The sequence below is a fragment of the Schistocerca serialis genome, chromosome 5, assembly GCF_023864345.2.
Source record: "Schistocerca serialis cubense isolate TAMUIC-IGC-003099 chromosome 5, iqSchSeri2.2, whole genome shotgun sequence".
NCBI classification, from domain to species: domain Eukaryota; kingdom Metazoa; phylum Arthropoda; class Insecta; order Orthoptera; family Acrididae; genus Schistocerca; species Schistocerca serialis.
The window spans coordinates 311,671,007-311,689,609 of NC_064642.1; the positions used below are offsets into that span (position 1 = coordinate 311,671,007).

The window sequence follows — 18,603 nt, forward strand, 5'->3', positions numbered from 1 at the left end:
TGACACTGCAGAAGCAGCCAGATAAGGTATTGGCAGCTTCAACAGAAAGAATATCAGACATGTTAAATGTTTTGGAACTCATTTTTGAAATTGAAAATAACTGGGCCTGTATCGGAAATCTTTGATATGATATTGTGAACATGAGGAGCCGGTGGGAACTGCATAGTAAGAAAATTATTTCCGTCTGATGGCACTAGGCGCATGTAAAGAAATATGACGTGATGTCTGTTTTGAACGCAGGTCAGAATCCTGTCCCGGCAAAGAACTGTGATGAACAGATGAACATTAAAAATCTTCGTAGAGTAGCTCCTGGTAAATGTACTTTGCTTTTGTAACCAACAAACCTGTTGGAGCCCTCCAGTGAGTTTTCAGGAAGCTTGTTCCAATATTGACAATTCAAACCTGTTGAATTTTGTGAAATGAGAATTTCCTGCGCAGAAGCAACATTTTAATTTTGAGATCTGTGATATTAACTGATGGACTGTGATCATGAAGCAGGTTCTAATTTTTCCAGTTAGTGCCCTATCACTATTACGTCAGTAATATACAGAATAACAAAAATAGCACAGAAAATATTTGTAAGAGCGACTCGCTTGACGCTTCTTAAGGAAAAGAAGTGCTCATCATAGAAAATGCTGGAAATTGTGAGTTCAATGCACCAATAAGTTGCCATCACTTGTCTGCACAAGCACATCTCCCACATGCTCTGTCCTGAGTACTTTGTTGTGTCATAATGTTTGAATGAGATGAGTAAATTTGTTTAGTGACCAGTTAAATGCAACACAAAATGGCACTCACGATAAAACGTGTTGATTGTTATATGTGGTATGCAGAGCACAGTGTGTGGAAAATTTGTGCAAAACATTTGTGCAAGTGTTTGGCTGGAAGTGTTTGGTGAAACCTCCATAAAAGTCCCCAATGCAAAACTTACCATGAAACATGGTCTGTAGTGAATAAAAAGGATGTTGTTCATTAACAAGGGTCAATCTCATGTCAGTCCTGTAAATATTTTCCGGACCAGTTTTCTTTTGCCCATCATGTTAACTGGGTTGGGGTGAGTGGACTTGTACTATGTGTAGTCTGTCTTCATCCAATAACAGTTGCATGGCACAAGTGTGTGCTGTAACTCTTTGTAAACTATGTATTTGTTGTATATTGTGACTAAAGAGCTGCTAGGTAGTTTTGTATGTCAAATTTTAACAAAGTAATAATAATAATACATCCTATATTAAACACAAAGTGACAGGGTATGAGAACTCTTTTTATTACAGACTTACTGAATACCATTTTACACAGTTACACATGTTACTGTTTACATATACTTCCAACTGTAGGCAGCCTTATTTCCTCTTTGTAGTAGCTGCAGTTGACTGTGATTAAAAAGAACATCATGGTCAGGTAGAGGAAGGAGGTGAGATCGTGCAGCAAATGAGTACTAAAAGTGGAATAATTGTTGGCAGAAAATTCTGTAAAAAAATTATTAAAGGGTGTTGAATCTTTGTCCTGAAATACTGCTATTGGAAATTTAAAAAAATATATGTATTTAAATCGAAGCACTGTCCGAACAGCCCGTGGAGGCCCAGTAGTACCGACCGGCTGCCGTATCATCCTCAACCCACAGGTGTCACTGGATGTGGACAAGGAGGGGCCTGTGGTCAGCATGCTGCTTTCCCAGTTGTATGTCAGTTTATGAGACCAGAGCTGCTACTATTCAGTCAAGTAACTCCTCAGTTTGCCTCACAAGGGCTGAGTGCACCCTCTTTGCCAACAGCACTCGGCAGACCGGATGGTCACCCATCCAAATGCTAGCCCAGCCCGACAGCGCTTGACTTCGGTGATCTAGTGGGAATCGGTGTTATCACTGCGACAAGGCTGTTGGAATTGGAAATTTTTTGGGAGGGCAAAATGCAATCCATATGATGTTTGAGCATTTTTTGGAATAAGGTGCATTTGAAGCCTGATTTCTGCCTGTTCGTACTGAAAACATTGTAACAGTAATAAAATTAGTTTAATTTTAAGAGCCATTTATTCAGTAACTTGGTACAATGTTTTGTTTTTATTTCAGTTTTATTAGTAACATATTATTTTGTTCTTACGATTACGAGCTCAGCATGTCATTGGGACTTCGTTCTGTCCTTTATTGGAAGATATGGGAATGATATACTTTGACACATCTGTTTATCTAAAAGACTTTTCATATGAGCCTGTTGTTTGATTTTATTTATTTATTTTTAAGGAATGTTGCAGAGGCAATGGTTAGTAAAGGTCTGGCCACCGTAGTCAGGTATCGCCAAGATGATGACCAGCGATCTTCTCATTATGATGAACTGCTGGCAGCAGAAATGAAGGCAGCGAAGTCTGGCAATGGATTGCATTCTAAGAAAAATATACCAAATCATCGTGTGGCAGACGTGTCTGGGGTGAGTACATGCATATTACATCCAGCATTAAATTCTCAAATGCACTGCTGTACAACCCATGTCTCTAATAAGTCTAAGTGTTTTGAAAAGTTAGAACCATTTTTTGTGTCAGAAGCATCAGATTGTAAATTAAAAGAAAAAGAAAGGGTGTAAATATTACAGGTATATAACTGATAAATTCCTAATGCCCTCCTGGTGAACAGAATGATTTTTCTTCTGTGGAGACATATTTGATCTTGAGACTTTGCAGGACTTCTCACACTTAGTGCTGTGTAAGAGCAGTGTATCTTACTTAAACATTGTTTGGTGTTTTTTCAAAGACTACATTTCCACCATGGACTGCAGAATAGAAAACCCTGATAATCTGTAGCTCTTTAGATTATGGGCATTGTTGAACTGGTCAAAAACGCCAAAGATGAGTGTGTGGAGCCATGTTTCGCAGGAGTAGTCAAGCTGCGCACACACGTCAGTTTTTATGTTCACAAGTATTTGCTGAATCCACATATAAATGATGATTTTTTAAGCATATCAGTGAAGAATCACGAGATAATCAGTTAGTATTCAAACTGCACTTAGTTGATTTACCTATGTTGCTGTGTGATCTTGCAAACTCCAGTACTTGTTGAAAAGTGTCCAACACTTGAGACAGAATAGTTCAAAGGTGGCTGTAGTATTTATCATTGCAAAATCAATGTAGGAAGGGGTACCTCTAAGTTAAATCCTTTTGTGCGTGCAACACATACTCTATCTGGGTAATAACTGCTGTCTTTGAGCAGTGCATGCTGGAGAGAGGTGGGTGGACGGAGGGCTAAAATTCTCCAGCATATGATACTGCTACTGGAAATTATAGTTTATTCTAGGTAATGCTGAAAAATAACTTTTAGTTAAACTGTTGTTGAAGAACTTGCCATTTGATTGGTAGTACAATTTGTGGTAAGTGTGGCTTATCCACCTTTGGGCATGACCATTGTAGTGTATCTATGAAGTCAGGACTGCACTCCTGTTCACTTCAGTAGGTAGAAGTCAGCTTGGATGCAATAAATGCTATCCACATCTACAAGATATGCATCCATGAGTTTCATATATGTAGGTATTTGAAGGTAGCAAAAAAAAAAAAAAAAAAACTCATGAATCTTGTCAGCAAAGTTATTTTACCTTTTGAAGTTGCATGTGGAGATTAATTACGTGAGGTGGTAGAGTTCCTTATTGCTCTGTGGACCAAGTAAGGTGCAATGAGTGTCATAAAGCAGGAGCTCTATGGAGTGCTCACTGCAGCTGCTCAGAGACACTTTGATGCGAGTGCTAAGAGTGTTAGGTCAGCAATCGTGTAAACTACGGCAGACAGATTACAAGACCCTGCTGTGCCACCCTATTTGATTGTTCACAACAAGAGACAATGCTCCCCACTGTCCCTGTCCATATCTGAAACAGCCTGTTGTAGAATAATATTACTGTCACACATGTTAAAAGTTTGGTTAGGCACTTCACAGATCATTATTATGTAGTTTCATAATATTTTACAAATCTGACTTCGAAGTTAAATGTTCTTGTTGGGAACAGTAAAAATTTTTAAATGGTGTCAGAAAGCTTATTGTCATCAAACATTTCGTCACCAGAATCAATTAATTTTTTTTAATTTATCTCTGACAGAATTGCTAGAACTTCAAACCACTGAAATTTAATTGACTCAAAAATGTCTACTTTGGTATCCCATTGTGTGTCCAAATTTCCTCTCAATTTCTGCAGGTGGTTCTGAAGGCCAGATCTTTTTTAAAACAACAGTTGACAGTTTGACAAGAACTTATTAATCACTGTAAATCATTCTCCTTATCATTGATACGTCTTAGAGTTGTGCATTCGTGCACAATATTGAGTATGTGCGCTGAGTGTGAGAGCCCCTTATATTGACGAAGTGCTGCTCCAGTGTTTGGACCTCTTTCACCAAGAAACATGTTTTGCACAGTGCTGAATAAATTGAAACACTGTAATGTCTTGTTTAATATTTCCTCCAATAATTTCTTGTTTAATATTTTCTCTACTTCTTTAATCTCATCCCCGAAAACTGTGATGCCCAAAACTCAACTCTTGTTATACTGTCCTCCTTGACTGTTACTGTGTAGTCACTCCTTGTCATTTATCTTACAATGTGAATCACTTCATTGACTGTTGGTGCCCCTCCTCTGTCACTAAAAACATTCCTCACCTCTTCAGAAAAGCTTTAAGCAGACGGTCACCTGTTTCCTTTAAATTTATTGAAATAGTGATTGGATGAGGTGGCAATTTATTGACATTTACTGCACCATACATGGTCCCCACATCAATAAGGAACTGTTCCATCTTGAATTAATCATTTCCATACACAACTTTAAAAGGTAAAGTCTTTGCTGATAAGATTGAGTTTCTTTGAACTTCATAGTTGCTTTCTATAATTAAGTTATTTATAAGTTATAATTATGTACTAGCTATGTGGAAATATGAAAACCTGTATTCCTTAGTTCAGTTCCAAAAATTATTTTAACACAGAGTATTCATATACTACACTCTATGTAACAAAATTGTAATTAATTAATTGAAAAGTAGTCAGGCATTATGTTGATTTACATGTTTGTACAACTAAAGTGCCAGTTTTGACACCTTTGTACAATGAAAATATGTAGTTGGTTGATGCAGATTGTTAAAGATTGTCAAAATTACGCATTTTTTTGTACAGCAGTTTGTGCGAAGGTGTCGGAAAATGACATTGGGTGAAGAACTGTTACTGAAATGGAGGTAGTTGGAAACAGAGTATTTTCTTTTGATATCACATCTAGAGCCACACGGGAAATCATATGTCATTTTAAAATTTTACAAAATTCTCAGCCTTGAGAAAAAAGGTCAATCCAATTTCATTATTCACTAACTTATCAGTCACCAATAGTAGTCAACTTGCCACCCTCGGCTTTATAGAATTTTTACATTGAACAGGGAAACCCCCAAATTTTGTGACTGTTGTTAAAAATTACAGATTTCACATTATTTTTCATTTCATCATTTATGCGAAATTTTCTTGTCTGTATTTTTACTACTTCGTCTGCTCACTCATTGGACCTTATATAGTCTTGTCGTACAACACTCTTCCAGCGCACAGCCTGCAGATTGCCAAAATGTAATGTAAAATGCCTAAAAGCTATAGTGTTTGAACTACAGTGCTCGCCTGCAATTAAAAACTGTGACAGAGCAAGGTGGCACACTGGACTCATATTTTGGATGATGCTGATCCAAATCCCTGTCTGGCCATCCAGATTTCAGTTCTCCGCAATTTCCCTAAATTGCTCCATGCAAATGCCATGACCTTCCTTTGATAAAATGACGTAGATGATTTCCTTCCTCATCCTTTCACAATTTAAGCTTGTGCTGTACCTATGGCTGCACTAACAACTGGAAACACTGGACATCACTTTGTTCCCAAATCACAATTTGCATGAGTGAATGTATGTATTGTGACAGCATAGTGAAAGTTATCTCCTCAAAGAGATAAAAGAGGTACCTGTGTGACATCTGTGGGTTAACACCACATATTATTCTTAGTGCTCACTTTTGTGCACTCAGTACTTTCTTTGAGAGTGGTGAGTTACCCCAGAAAAATTACTTCACAATACATTATTGAGTGGAAAAAATGCTAAATATGGCAAAAGGTTAATTCGTTTCGCTAAGCAGTTGTATAAAGAGCAGTAGTAGATGAATTTCATTGTTTGAGACGCTCAGTAATATGCTTCTTCCAGTGCAAGTTTTCATCAGTATGTATATTCAAAGATTTGAAGTATTCTATCCTATTTTCTGACTCCTGCTTATTGTGATACATAAGTTGTTGTTATGACTCTGTTTGTTGTACAGAATGTGTGTGTGTGTGTGTGTGTGTGTGTGTGTGTGTTTTCCACAATTTAGGGAGAGTCCATTTTCTGAGAGCAACTTCGTAATTCTTCTGAAAATACCATTTACTTTATAATTATTTTTTATATAATTTTCTTTATATTATAATTATTTCTAATTGTTTCGAAAATATTATTTACAATCTCTTCAGTTGCTTTCCCTATAATGGGTTTTGCAGTAGCAACACTAATATCATCTGCAAAAAGTAACAAATTCTGCTTGTTGAAAGTTAAGTAGAATGTCATTCATATATATCAGGAACAGAACTGGACTCAAAATTAACCCTGCAGGACTCATTGTGATTTTTCCACAGTGAATTATTCATCACAACTTTTTGCATTCTGTTTCATAAGTACGATTCAAATAAGCTGTGCATAAAACCATCAGTTCCACCCTATTTCTAATTTTCTAATAGTTACATGATCTGCACAAAAGCCTTTGAAAGTGCACAAAAAATACCAACTGCCGGTATTTTATTATTTAAGGTGTGTACTATTTGATGAGTGAATTTATAAAGTCGCATTCTTAGTTGAGTAGCCCTTCTGGAATCCTAACTGTGATAAGCCAAGTAAATTGTTTCCACTAAAGTGTGAGACTGCTATTAAGTACATTACTTTTTCAAATATTTTGTTTGGCTAAAGACGTCAGTAAGGAAACTGGATGATTGTTGTTTAAGCCTGTTTAGCCACCCACTGTTTTAATGAAGAGGCGTAAAATTATATGTTTTAAGCTGCCTGGAAGATTCCCTATGCCACTGATGCGTTACCAATATCACTGAGGATATTCCTTATTAAGTTAGAGCAACTTTTCAGAATTCTGTTTGAAATTCTGTCAACAGCATATGAGAGCTCCTGCTTTTTAGAATTCTGTTACTTTCAGTGGAGGATGTTGGTACTGCTTCTAGTAGCATAAAGTTTTATGGAATGACATTTTTAATATATCCTCTTTCTTCTTCAACTGAACCATTGAACCCCGTTTTTTGCTCCTCCATTTAGAAAGTGTTTGTTAAAAGTACTTGTGGAACTTGTGACTGATTAGTATCCTGTACATTGGCTGGCTGTCCTTTCTCCTGTTTGACAATCCCATATACTTTTAATCTTATTATCTCTGTTGTTTATTTTTCAGGACTTCCATACTTCTGGACATTTTAATGACTTTCCTTAAAATACTGCAGTATTTTTTGTAGTATGGAGGTAATGTCAGATCCTGACTTTAGCATTTATATAAATTTTCTATTCAAACAAAGACCAGGCAGACTTTATGTTCTTGACAAAGGAGGACTATTGAACACTTCAGGCGGTGGTTGTAAAATATTACTTGAAATTGGCAGGAGGAATCACTCACCTGAGTTCCAAAGTGCTGCCAGCAGTCCACTAGCACAGCATAGGGAGCTAAAACGAATTAGGTACAGTGGCTAAGCAGCTCCTTACAATCCACACAAACTATTTCTCATGCTAAGCAGCACTTGAGATGATGTAAAGAGTCATGCCACTGGGCACTGGGTGACTGAACACAAATGATTTGGAATGATGAATTTTTCTATATCCTGTGGCAATTGTAAGAAAGAGTTTGGGTTCTGTGAATGCGTGGAAAATATTACCTCCTGTCGAGTATTCTGCCAGCATTGAAGTACGAATGAAGTCGTGTTGTGGTAAGCATATTGTTTTCCATGGTTTGAGTATGGTCCTCTTATTGTGATTAATAAAATGCAAAGGCATGTGAACACATTTTACAGCATTGTGCCTGTGTACAATAGAGGAACAGTTTGGGATGATGATTGTTTATATCAACATGACAGTGTACCCAATCATAAAGTGTCATATGTAAGCCATTGGTTTACAGACAGCAACTGTTCTGAACCAGACTGGCCCACCCTGCCTAGATTCCCAGCCAGAACCCAATGAAACAACTTGGGATGAGTTAGAACACAAACTTCACTCCAGACCCCAGTCCGACATCACTACCTTCTTTGCTTTCGGCTCTTAAGGAAGACTGGGCTGCATTTATTTCTTCACACACATCCAGACATATTATTGAAAGTCTTCCCAGCAGAGTTCAGGCAGACATAAAGTCTAAAGACGCACACCTTGCATAAATGCCCATTAATAGGTATCAAGATACTTTTGATAATATAGTTTACATTTTTTGCCTGTTATTGTATGAATTGGTTTTTGTGGTTTAAAAAGCTAATCAGGTATTACCTGTTGCAGTGGTATGATCTGAAATTACTTAACCTGTTTTAGGCTCTCCCTATTACATGTTGTTGTATGTGTTTAATTGTTGTATATAGTTAATGAAGTCATTAGAATCTTTAACAGTGTTAGCACAGATTGTCATATATTCTGGTAGCTCTTGCCCTACAGGCATATATTTTCAGTGTAGGAAAAGATAGATTGCTACTTGATGTAAAGAAGACATATTAAGTTGCAGACAGGCACAATTAAGACCCTTCCATAAAATTTTCGGCCACACCCTTAAACAGCAGAAGAGAAACACACACTATTCATACACACAAGCAAGCACACGACATGCACACATGACCGCCAACTCCAGCATCTCGGGATGGAATATGGTTTTGTGCAGCTGTTATTAATCTTCATAGAATTACAGTGTGCATTAAACTTTTTTAATCAATACTACTAAAGCATAAAAAGTCATGAAAAGGTCTTACTTTCAGCAACTTGAACATTTAAGAAACAAAAATTCAATTGTGTGCATGGATTGTGGCAGAACAGTCAGAGGTGTACTGCCAGTTTTCAGTGTCCCAAATCGGCATGGACTTTGTTTGTTTCTGTTAGTTCTACGGGTTTCAAATTATTTCAGCATAAATTTATAGTGATATTTCACCATGTATGGATGCTCGAGAAGGTCTGCCATTATCATGGTGTGCCTTTGACCCAAAGGTGACCCTGTATGGCTGATCACCACTGCATGGTGGCTGCTAGCTGGATGCCTCCTGGACAGTTCCACTAACAATCTCCTTGATAATTGTCACTGGCTACATGCAGGACTAGATCCGCAGACACGCCTACCATGTGTGCACATTATACAGATTATGTCACTATATGATAGCAGAGTTCAAGAAATCCTCATCCGAGATGCTGATCACTGTCTGAACCTCTAGCTTTAGCCTTCCATTTGACTCCAAATCAAAAGACCTTTATCAATACTGGGTAAAATGCTACAGATAGTGAGCAGTGCTTCATCTTCTCATGTGAATTCAGCTATAGGTACGGAGCATGGCCTCTGACTACAGATGTGTTATTTGTGCCAACAAATGTTGAGATTTGCAGTCCGTTGCACTCAGTATGTTCAGCAGATGCTGGCAGAGCCTCCTCCATATCCTTGGGCAAGGGACCACAACTGACCTTCCTTCCCAACCTGCCAGCTATTTTCCTGAGGTACTTCATTTTCCATGTAATGTTGGAACTCTCAATGACCAACATACTTTGCAGGAAAATTGATGGTAACAATCATTTCATTGTAAGGCAAGACTGGTTTCAGTTTCATACAGAGAGATGTTGCTGTTTGAGTAGGCTGTAGTTGTAGTGTTAGGAGTTTTACAGCAACTTGTCAGAATTGGTAAGTGTATTACAAAAATCGTGATTATCCTAAAGAGAATAAGCAGAGAACGAGAAAGTTGGTGTTACAGGCTCGGGTTGCTTTCCTGTACACAGCAGAGTGATTATTCAAAAGAAGCCTAATTAAAAACGAAGTCCTGTCTTTTGTAAATACGAAGACTGTTGGGAAGACATGTGAAGAAACTAGGATCAGTATATGTATCAGTATATGTATCGATATAGACAAGCAATGCGCAGCATGTTGAAATTGTCATAAAGGGCCATTGATCACAAAAGTTCGGTAATAGGGTGTAGGATGTGGGCTACTGGAAGAGGACAGAGTCAAGATGTTAACTTAAAGCAATAAATAATTTGCATAAGCGACACCTTTGATAAGAATGATGGATGTTTTCAACATACGCTATTGACACAGTCCCAGGGTGGCCAGTCATGTCATCAACTGTAGTAATACCTGCCTGGCAAGTCCAAAATAATGCCAGAGCCCATTTAACATTTTAGTAGGCTGAAGTTTGTGAGCAACAGTGTAGCAGGAACCAATTTCCACTTGGTTTAGAGCTGACACTATCCCAGTGTTACAAATGAAAACCTCAGCAGCAGCAGCAACAACAACACGAAAGATGGACTTCAGCAAGTTACCTTTCGGTGGGTGAGGCAGTGGACCCAGACTACCATTACATGACTTTAGAATCCGAATTGAAAGAGTAGACAACTGCTAAAACCTACTAAATTTTACATGTGTAACCTATGGCTTTAAATGATGAAAACGAGAGGTCATGGATGCTGGGTAAATTCATGGTCTCCTAATTGTATCCCAGAAGGAAATTCCAGTTGCATGTAGCAAGGCATGGATGTGGTCAGGGAACTCAGTTACAGGGAATAAATTTGAGTAATGGTTCTGAGAGCAAGATCAACAATAGGAAAGTAAAAGTATGTGCCACATGGATACCACCTCGTTACATCTTACCAACAGACTGTGGTTAGACATAAACTGCATCACAAAAAAAGTGAATCAGCCAGGAGACGTGATCAGATGTCAGTGTAACTTCATACATGTACACATCATTGGCAGGTGTGTGAATAATTAGAGTTGCAACATAGACATGTAGTCATACAGTGGAAACCTTGATAGTTGAAGAGCGATGGATACGCAGTAGGTGATTATCATTAGCAATTTATTCATTTCATGTGTCAAACTGGAATGTATAATGGATTGTCAAGTTGTTACGGACGCATTTTGCAATTGAAGTAATCTAGAGAAGAAAATTGAAGTAACATGAAGCAAATATTTTATGAATATCACTAAAATATAGGAATTAATAATGGGCATGAACTTTTTGCATTATGTGTTTATTCAGTCCTTTAATGACTTTCATTCCAGATAAGACTAATTTTTTGAAAACTTTTTTCCAGGATTTAAATAAAGCAAAACAGTTCTTACCATTCCTCCAGAGGGCACAACGCACAGAAGCAATAGTAGAATTCGTTGCCAGTGGTTCGCGCCTAAGACTATATATCCCAAAGGAGACGTGTCTTGTTACATTCCTACTTGGAGGTAAGATAATTTATAAGTCTTTCTGCTCTCTATCTGATTGAAATTCTGAGGTGCTACTGGTGATACAGCAAATATAATTGATGAAAATAACATAAAGATTGAATGACTGTTGCTAATTACAGTTGCATCATTGAATTAATTTTTTCATTGGACACATCCATCACATTCCTCTCACCCTATTGGGTAGAAAAATGTAATAGGTCTCTAGAGCATAAGAATAATAACGTAACTACTTTACACAAGTACAAAACTAAGTACAGAAAAAGTTTTGGAAAACACTAACAGAAATAATCATATTAGAGAAGTCACTCGAACAAACATGAAGTATTCCCCACTTATTCCAGTCTTTCTTTTGCACAGACTTCAATCAGCTTTCTGTATCTTACTTCAGTATATTACATCAGTTGGCTGTATGCTTTTCTCTCTCTCTCTCTCTCTCTCTCTCTCTCTCTATATATATATATATATATATATATATATATATATATATATATATGAATATAATAGAGGGAAACATTCCACGTGGGAAATTTATCACAAAAAAAGTGAATCAGCCAGGAGACGTGATCAGATGTCAGTGTAACTTCATACATGTACACATCATTGGCAGGTGTGTGAATAATTAGAGTTGCAACATAGACATGTAGTCATACAGTGGAAACCTTTTGCATCCCGTAACTACCCTCCCGACCTGGTACAGAAGCAAATAACCAGAGCCACATCCTCATCTCCTCAAACCCGGAACCTTCCACAGAAGAACCCCAAAAGTGCCCCACTTGTGACGGGATACTTTCCGGGACTGGATCAGATTCTGAATGTGGCTCTCCAGCAGGGATACGACTTCCTCAAATCCTGCCCTGAAATGAGATCCATCCTCATGAAATCCTCCCCACTCCACCAAGAGTGTCTTTCCGCCGTCCACCTAACCTTCGCAACCTCTTAGTTCATCCCTATGAAATCCCCAAACCACCTTCCCTACCCTCTGGCTCCTACCCCTGTAACCGCCCCCGGTGTAAAACCTGTCCCATGCACCCTCCCACCACCACCTATTCCAGTCCTGTAACCCGGAAGGTGTACACGATCAAAGGCAGAGCCACGTGTGAAAGCACCCACGTGATTTACCAACTGACCTGCCTACACTGTGAAGCGTTCTATGTGGGAATGACCAGCAACAAACTGTCCATTCGCATGAATGGACACAGGCAGACAGTGTTTGTTGGTAATGAGGATCACCCTGTGGCTAAACATGCCTTGGTGCACGGCCAGCACATCTTGGCACAGTGTTACACCGTCCGGGTTATCTGGATACTTCCCACTAACACCAACCTGTCAGAACTCCGGAGATGGGAACTTGCCCTTCAGCATATCCTTTCTTCTCGCTATCCGCCAGGCCTCAATCTCCGCTAATTTCTAATTTCAATTTGCCGCCGCTCATACCTCACCTGTCTTTCAGCTTCATCTTTGCCTCTGTACATCTGCCCCGACTGACATCTCTGCCCAAACTCTTTGCCTTTACAAATGTCTGCTTGTGTCTGTGTATGTGTGGATGGATATGTGTGTGTGTGCGAGTGTATACCTGTCCTTTTTTCCCCCTAAGGTAAGTCTTTCCGCTCCCGGGATTGGAATGACTCCTTACCCTCTCCCTTAAAACCCATATCCTTTTGTCTTTCCTTCTCCTTCCCTCTTTCCTGACGAGGCAACCATTGGTTGCGAAAGCTAGAATTTTGTGTGTATGTTTGTGTTTGTTTGTGTGTCTATCGACCTGCCAGCGCTTTTGTTTGGTAAGTTTCATCATCTTTCTTTTTATATATATATATATATATATATACACACATTCTTTAAATTTTTCTCTTGATACATTTTCTTGGAAAGGCAATGGAAGCTATCAGTTGTGATTTTTGTTGGGTTTTGCAATTTAACTTATTTTCCAACATCATCTATTTCTCTCTCTGAACATGGGGACATAGTGGTTAAGGCAGTTAGCTCTCGTATTAGAGGAATGGGATTCAAATACGCATCCAAATTCAGTAAGATGAATGGGTGAGATTTCTTTGAAAAAGAGGACACCTCCTTCCCCTCCCGATCCTGTTTGCCATACCTGAAGGTGTCATTATCAGTGAAATTTGAAACTATAATCTTCTTTCCATTTTTCTTGTGCACTACTCAGACTGTTGTAGTGTCTGAGTTAATATGCTAATGTAATCTTAAGGCTGCTTCGTTTTTATTTAGTGTGCTGATCTTTATTCCTTACTGTTAACATAATAATTTGTGAAGAAGACTGAAACAGCATTTGTAACCAGTATTTGCAACATTTCATATAATTTGTTTCATTTTACTGAGTCACGTCTCCAGAATGACAAATAGTTCTACATTTTAATTCACTTACTCGTAGAGCTCTATGTTGCTTTGTGCCAGAGAGAACTACTGAAAGTCATCTGCAAACAAAAACCCTGTTCCCAGTATTTTTCCTTTTATTGCTTTCCAGCACTACTAAGTATGTGTTGTCTTACAGTGTTACAGTTTTCTGGGCTTAACTAAATGACTCTGCAGATTTCTGTATGAACAATTTTGTTTGTCTTTAGATTTACTGTACAGTAATTTAAACCCATTTGATTTCAGAAACAGTAATTAAAACTAGTAGTAACCAATTGTTTCACATCACATAGCTCCATTAAAAAAGAGTAGTTTTAAATCTTTCCAAAGTGGAAGTAAATAAGCATACTAACAGCATTTATGATAGTCTGTTTGCAGGCCTCTGGTACAGGAGTAGCTGCTACAGAGTGACACTCTTAGCTTTAAGCGCGAAGTTTACTCTTAACTTTTGGAGTTTCTTAAAAAAGTGTAAAAAAGCTGGAAGAGAAGTAAATATAGTTCTTAACTCTGGCCAGATAAAAACAAGCTGTTGAAAAAATCAGGAAATAATAGTGGGTTATAAACAAATATATTTCAAAGTCTTGCTAGTAACACTAGCCTACAAAATGCAGCTTCTGTTTTTCTCTGTGTAGTCTTTACATATCTATGAAAGTAGTTGAAAAAAATATGAGCCTCAGAATTTTGCTACCTTTAGGCTGCAAGATCTTGTTAACGAAGCTGTTTATTCAAAGAGTGCTTTTTTTTAATTACACTTTATGTAAAGAAATAGATCAATTAACTGATGATGAAGTGCTGCATCAAATGGGAGGAAAAAGAAATTTACAGTACAGCTTGACTAAAAGAAGGGATAGGTTGATCACACACCCCAAAGCATCAAGGAACAGTTCATTTTGTGAGAGAGGAAACCATGAGGAGTAAGATTGTAGATGGAGATAAAGGTTTGGCAAGTTCAACTGGTTATAAGATGCAACAGTTTTGCGTAGGCTTGTGTTGAGAGCCGCATCAATCCAGTCTTCGTATTGCAGAACACAACAATGTTAATATCCAAAAACTGAAAATAACACTACATAAAACATACTGTATAAGAGTAAATATTATGCTTCATTTGGGTATACATGAAGTATTTTCTGTGATTTTGTGTAAAACTATTTCTTTGCTGAGAATGTTATAAAAGAGAGAGAACAAACTTCAATCAGCATTACATAACCAAGGAAACTGTTTCTTATATTGAGCTTGACTTGTATATAAAAATATTTTCATAATATTGGTCTTTTGTGCAGTGAGTGAAAACACCAAATGGTGCACCAAGGCATTTGCCTTTTATTAAGAAAGCATTCTGATTAGTCCAAGTCATACCTATGTTCACTTAAAAATGTGTTACTGGATGGGCTTCAATGTGTCTGGTCCAAAAACAAAACAAACTTACATATGAAAATGGTTTTTGTCTACAGATAGTACATAAATGTATTGGCTGTTTTTGAACTAATCGCCACAATGATTTGTTGTGATTTACCAGTTCTCCCATTTATATTGCAAATGGAAACATAATCCATAGGCTGTTTGTAGAGCAAAGTCATCATGGTACCCAGTAGCTTGCAAATTGCAGAAGCAACAAAGCTTTGTGTTGTGGCAGGCAGTCAATATTCGTTTGAGACTTTGTGAAGCTGTACATAGCTCCACAGATGTTGACAGGCAGATCATTTTGATTCAAATTAGGATATGCTGTGCACTTTGATGAATTGGCTTAACAGTAAGTTTATTTGCAGAGTAAATATTAAATGTGGCCGAAAATTAGACTTTTACCACTAATAATGATCTGCTAATACTGCAGACTTTTTCCCCCTCACTTGTGTGTTCAGAAACTTCTTAATGCGAAGTAAAGGTGTTGACTTTGTCAGTGAAATATGTAATTGTACAGTGTACGATAAATTAAGTTACTATATTCATTACAGAAAATGGAACAGTGAAATTCAGAGATAGTATGTGCCCATTAAAATCTTTGAGGAGGAATCGCCCATTTTAAAATGTTGCAGGAAGCCTGTGGGAACATTCTTGGAGATCCAAGTAGTAAATTTGAAGACAGATTTCTCAGACAGGTCTTCAATAAGAAAAACTGATGAAGAGTGATCAGGAGAAAGACTTGTAGGCCAGTTAGGTAGTGAACTAAATTTAAATCTTTAGCCTTTCACCAGATGAAGATTTAGGCTTGATGAAGGCCTATGATTAGATGGTTCTCACACTTTAACAAAAGGTTGATTCTAAGAATGTATGCTTGACTTTCTTGAAAGGGGAAAAAATGAGGAATTTAGAATACGATCCCAGAACTAAATATCAAAATGAAAAGTTGTACACTAGCCAATCTCTTTGACAGAAGAAAGGACAAATGAACAAATATTCTTTCTTAACTGCAGGGAATTTGTGTTTCTGGAAAACTGTCGAACAAGTTTTCATAAAGAAGGGATGTGGGCAGAAGGTATGTTTCATATGTCAAACATTGGGGACACTGGAATGCTCCACAAAGACAATGGTTTCCTAGACACAACTCGGTCCTTAAGATTTTGATGTTGCCCTAGTTTTAAAAAAAAGCACTTGTCAGGACATTGCCTTTGTGCTATCAATAAGCATTGGAACTTAATACCTGAGAGTGGATACATACGAGGACTTCCAGTAATGCTGTGAAGATTGCAAACTGTCCACCAATATATAGCTACCAAAAACACACTACCTTTAAGAGAATACATTTGGTATTGTGGTCGTCTTTAGTCTAGACTGGTTTGATGCAACTCTCCATGCTACTCGTACTGTGCAAGCTTCTTCATCTCCCAGTACCTACTGCAACCTACATTCCTCTGAATCTGTTCAGTTTATTCATCTCTCAGTCTCCCTCTATGATTTTTACCCTCCATGCTGCCTTACAATACGAAATTGGTGATCCCTTGATGCCTCGGAACATGTCCTACTAACTGATCCCTTGTTCTAGTGAAGGTGTGCCACAAATTTCTCTTCTCCCTAATTCTATTCAATACCTCCTCATTAGTTATGTGATCTACCCATCTAATCTTCAGCATTCTTCTGTAGCACCACATTTCGAAGGCTTCTATTCTCTTTTTGTCCAAACTATTTTTCGTCCACATTTCAATTCCATACATGGCCACACGCCATACAAATACTTTCAGAAACGACTTCCTGACATTTAAATCTATACTCGACGTTAACAAATTTCTCTTCTTCAGAAATGCTTTCCTTGCCATTGCCAGTCTACATTTTATATCCTCTCTACTTCGACCATCATCAGTTTTTTTGCTCCCCAAATAGCAAAACTCCTTTACTACTTTAAGTGCCTCATTTCCTAATCTAATTCCCTCAGCATCACCCGACTTAATTAGACTACATTCCATTATCCTTGTTTTGCTTTTGTTGATGTTCATCTTATATCCTCCTTTCAAGACACTGTCCATTCCATTAAACTGCTCTTCCAAGTCCTTTGCTGTCTCTGACAGAATTACAATGTCATCGGCGAACCTCAAAGTTTTTATTTCTTTTCCATGAATTTTAATACCTACTCCGAATTTTTCTTTTGTTCCCTTTACTGCTTGCTCAATATACAGATTGAACAACATCGGGGAGAGGCTACAACCCTGTCTTACTCCCTTCCCAACCACTGCTTCCCTTTCATGTCCCTCGACTCTTATAACTGCCATCTGGTTTCTGTACAAATTGTAAATAGCCTTTCGCTCCCTATATTTTACCCCTGCCACCTTTAGAATTTGAAAGAGAGTATTCCAGTCAACATTGTCAAAAGCTTTCTCTAAGTCTACAAATGCTAGAAACGTAGGTTTGCCTTTCCTTAATCTTTCTTCTAAAATAAGTCGTAAGGTCAGTATTGCCTCACGTGTTCCAGTGTTTCTACGGAATCCAAACTGATCTTCCCCGAGGTTGGCTTCTACTAGTTTTTCCATTCGTCTGTAAAGAATTCATGTTAGTATGTACAATTTGTACAGAAACCAGATGGCAGTTATAAAGAGTCGAGGGGCATGAAAGGGAAGCAGTGGTTGGGAAAGGACTGAGACAGGGTTGTAGCCTCTCCCCGATGTTATTCAATCTGTATATTGAGCAAGCAGTAAAGGAAACAAAAGAAAAATTCGGAGTAGGTATTAAAATTCATGGAGAAGAAGTAAAAACTTTGAGATTCGCCGATGACATTGTAATTCTGTCAGAGACAGCAAAGGACTTGGAAGAGCAGTTGAACGGAATGGACAGTGTCTTGAAAGAAGGATATAAGATGAACATCAACAAAAGCAAAACAAGGATAATGGAATGTAGTCAAATTAAATCGGTTGATGCTGAGGGGATTAGATTAGGAAATGAGACACTTAAAGTAGTAAAGGAGTTTTGCTATTTAGGGAGCAAAATAACGGATATGGTCGAAGTAGAGAGGATATAAAATGTAGACTGGCAATTGCAAGGAAATCGTTTCTGAAGAAGAGAAATTTGTTAACATCGAGTATAGATTTAAGTGTCAGGAAGCCGTTTCTGAAAGTATTTGTATGGAGTGTAGCCATGTATGGAAGTGAAACATGGACGATAACCAGTTTGGACAAGAAGAGAATAGAAACTTTCGAAATGTGGTGCTACAGAAGAATGCTGAAGATAAGGTGGGTAGGTCACGTAACTAATGAGGAGGTATTGAATAGGATTGGGGAGAAGAGAAGTTTGTGGCACAACTTGACTAGAAGAAGGGATCGGTTTTGTAGGACATGTTTTGAGG

At 37.9% G+C, this 18,603-nt stretch overlaps 1 protein-coding gene across 1 annotated transcript in view; it reads left to right on the forward strand.

Moving 5' to 3' along the window:
* LOC126482393 (staphylococcal nuclease domain-containing protein 1) overlaps positions 1–18,603 on the forward strand; it is a 111,888-nt gene that overhangs the window by 47,059 nt on the left and 46,226 nt on the right. Inside the window, exons 10-11 of the mRNA XM_050106507.1 lie at positions 2,237–2,420; positions 11,321–11,462. Of these exons, the coding sequence (XP_049962464.1) occupies positions 2,237–2,420; positions 11,321–11,462 (326 nt within the window). The remainder of the gene's footprint in view (positions 1–2,236; positions 2,421–11,320; positions 11,463–18,603) is intronic.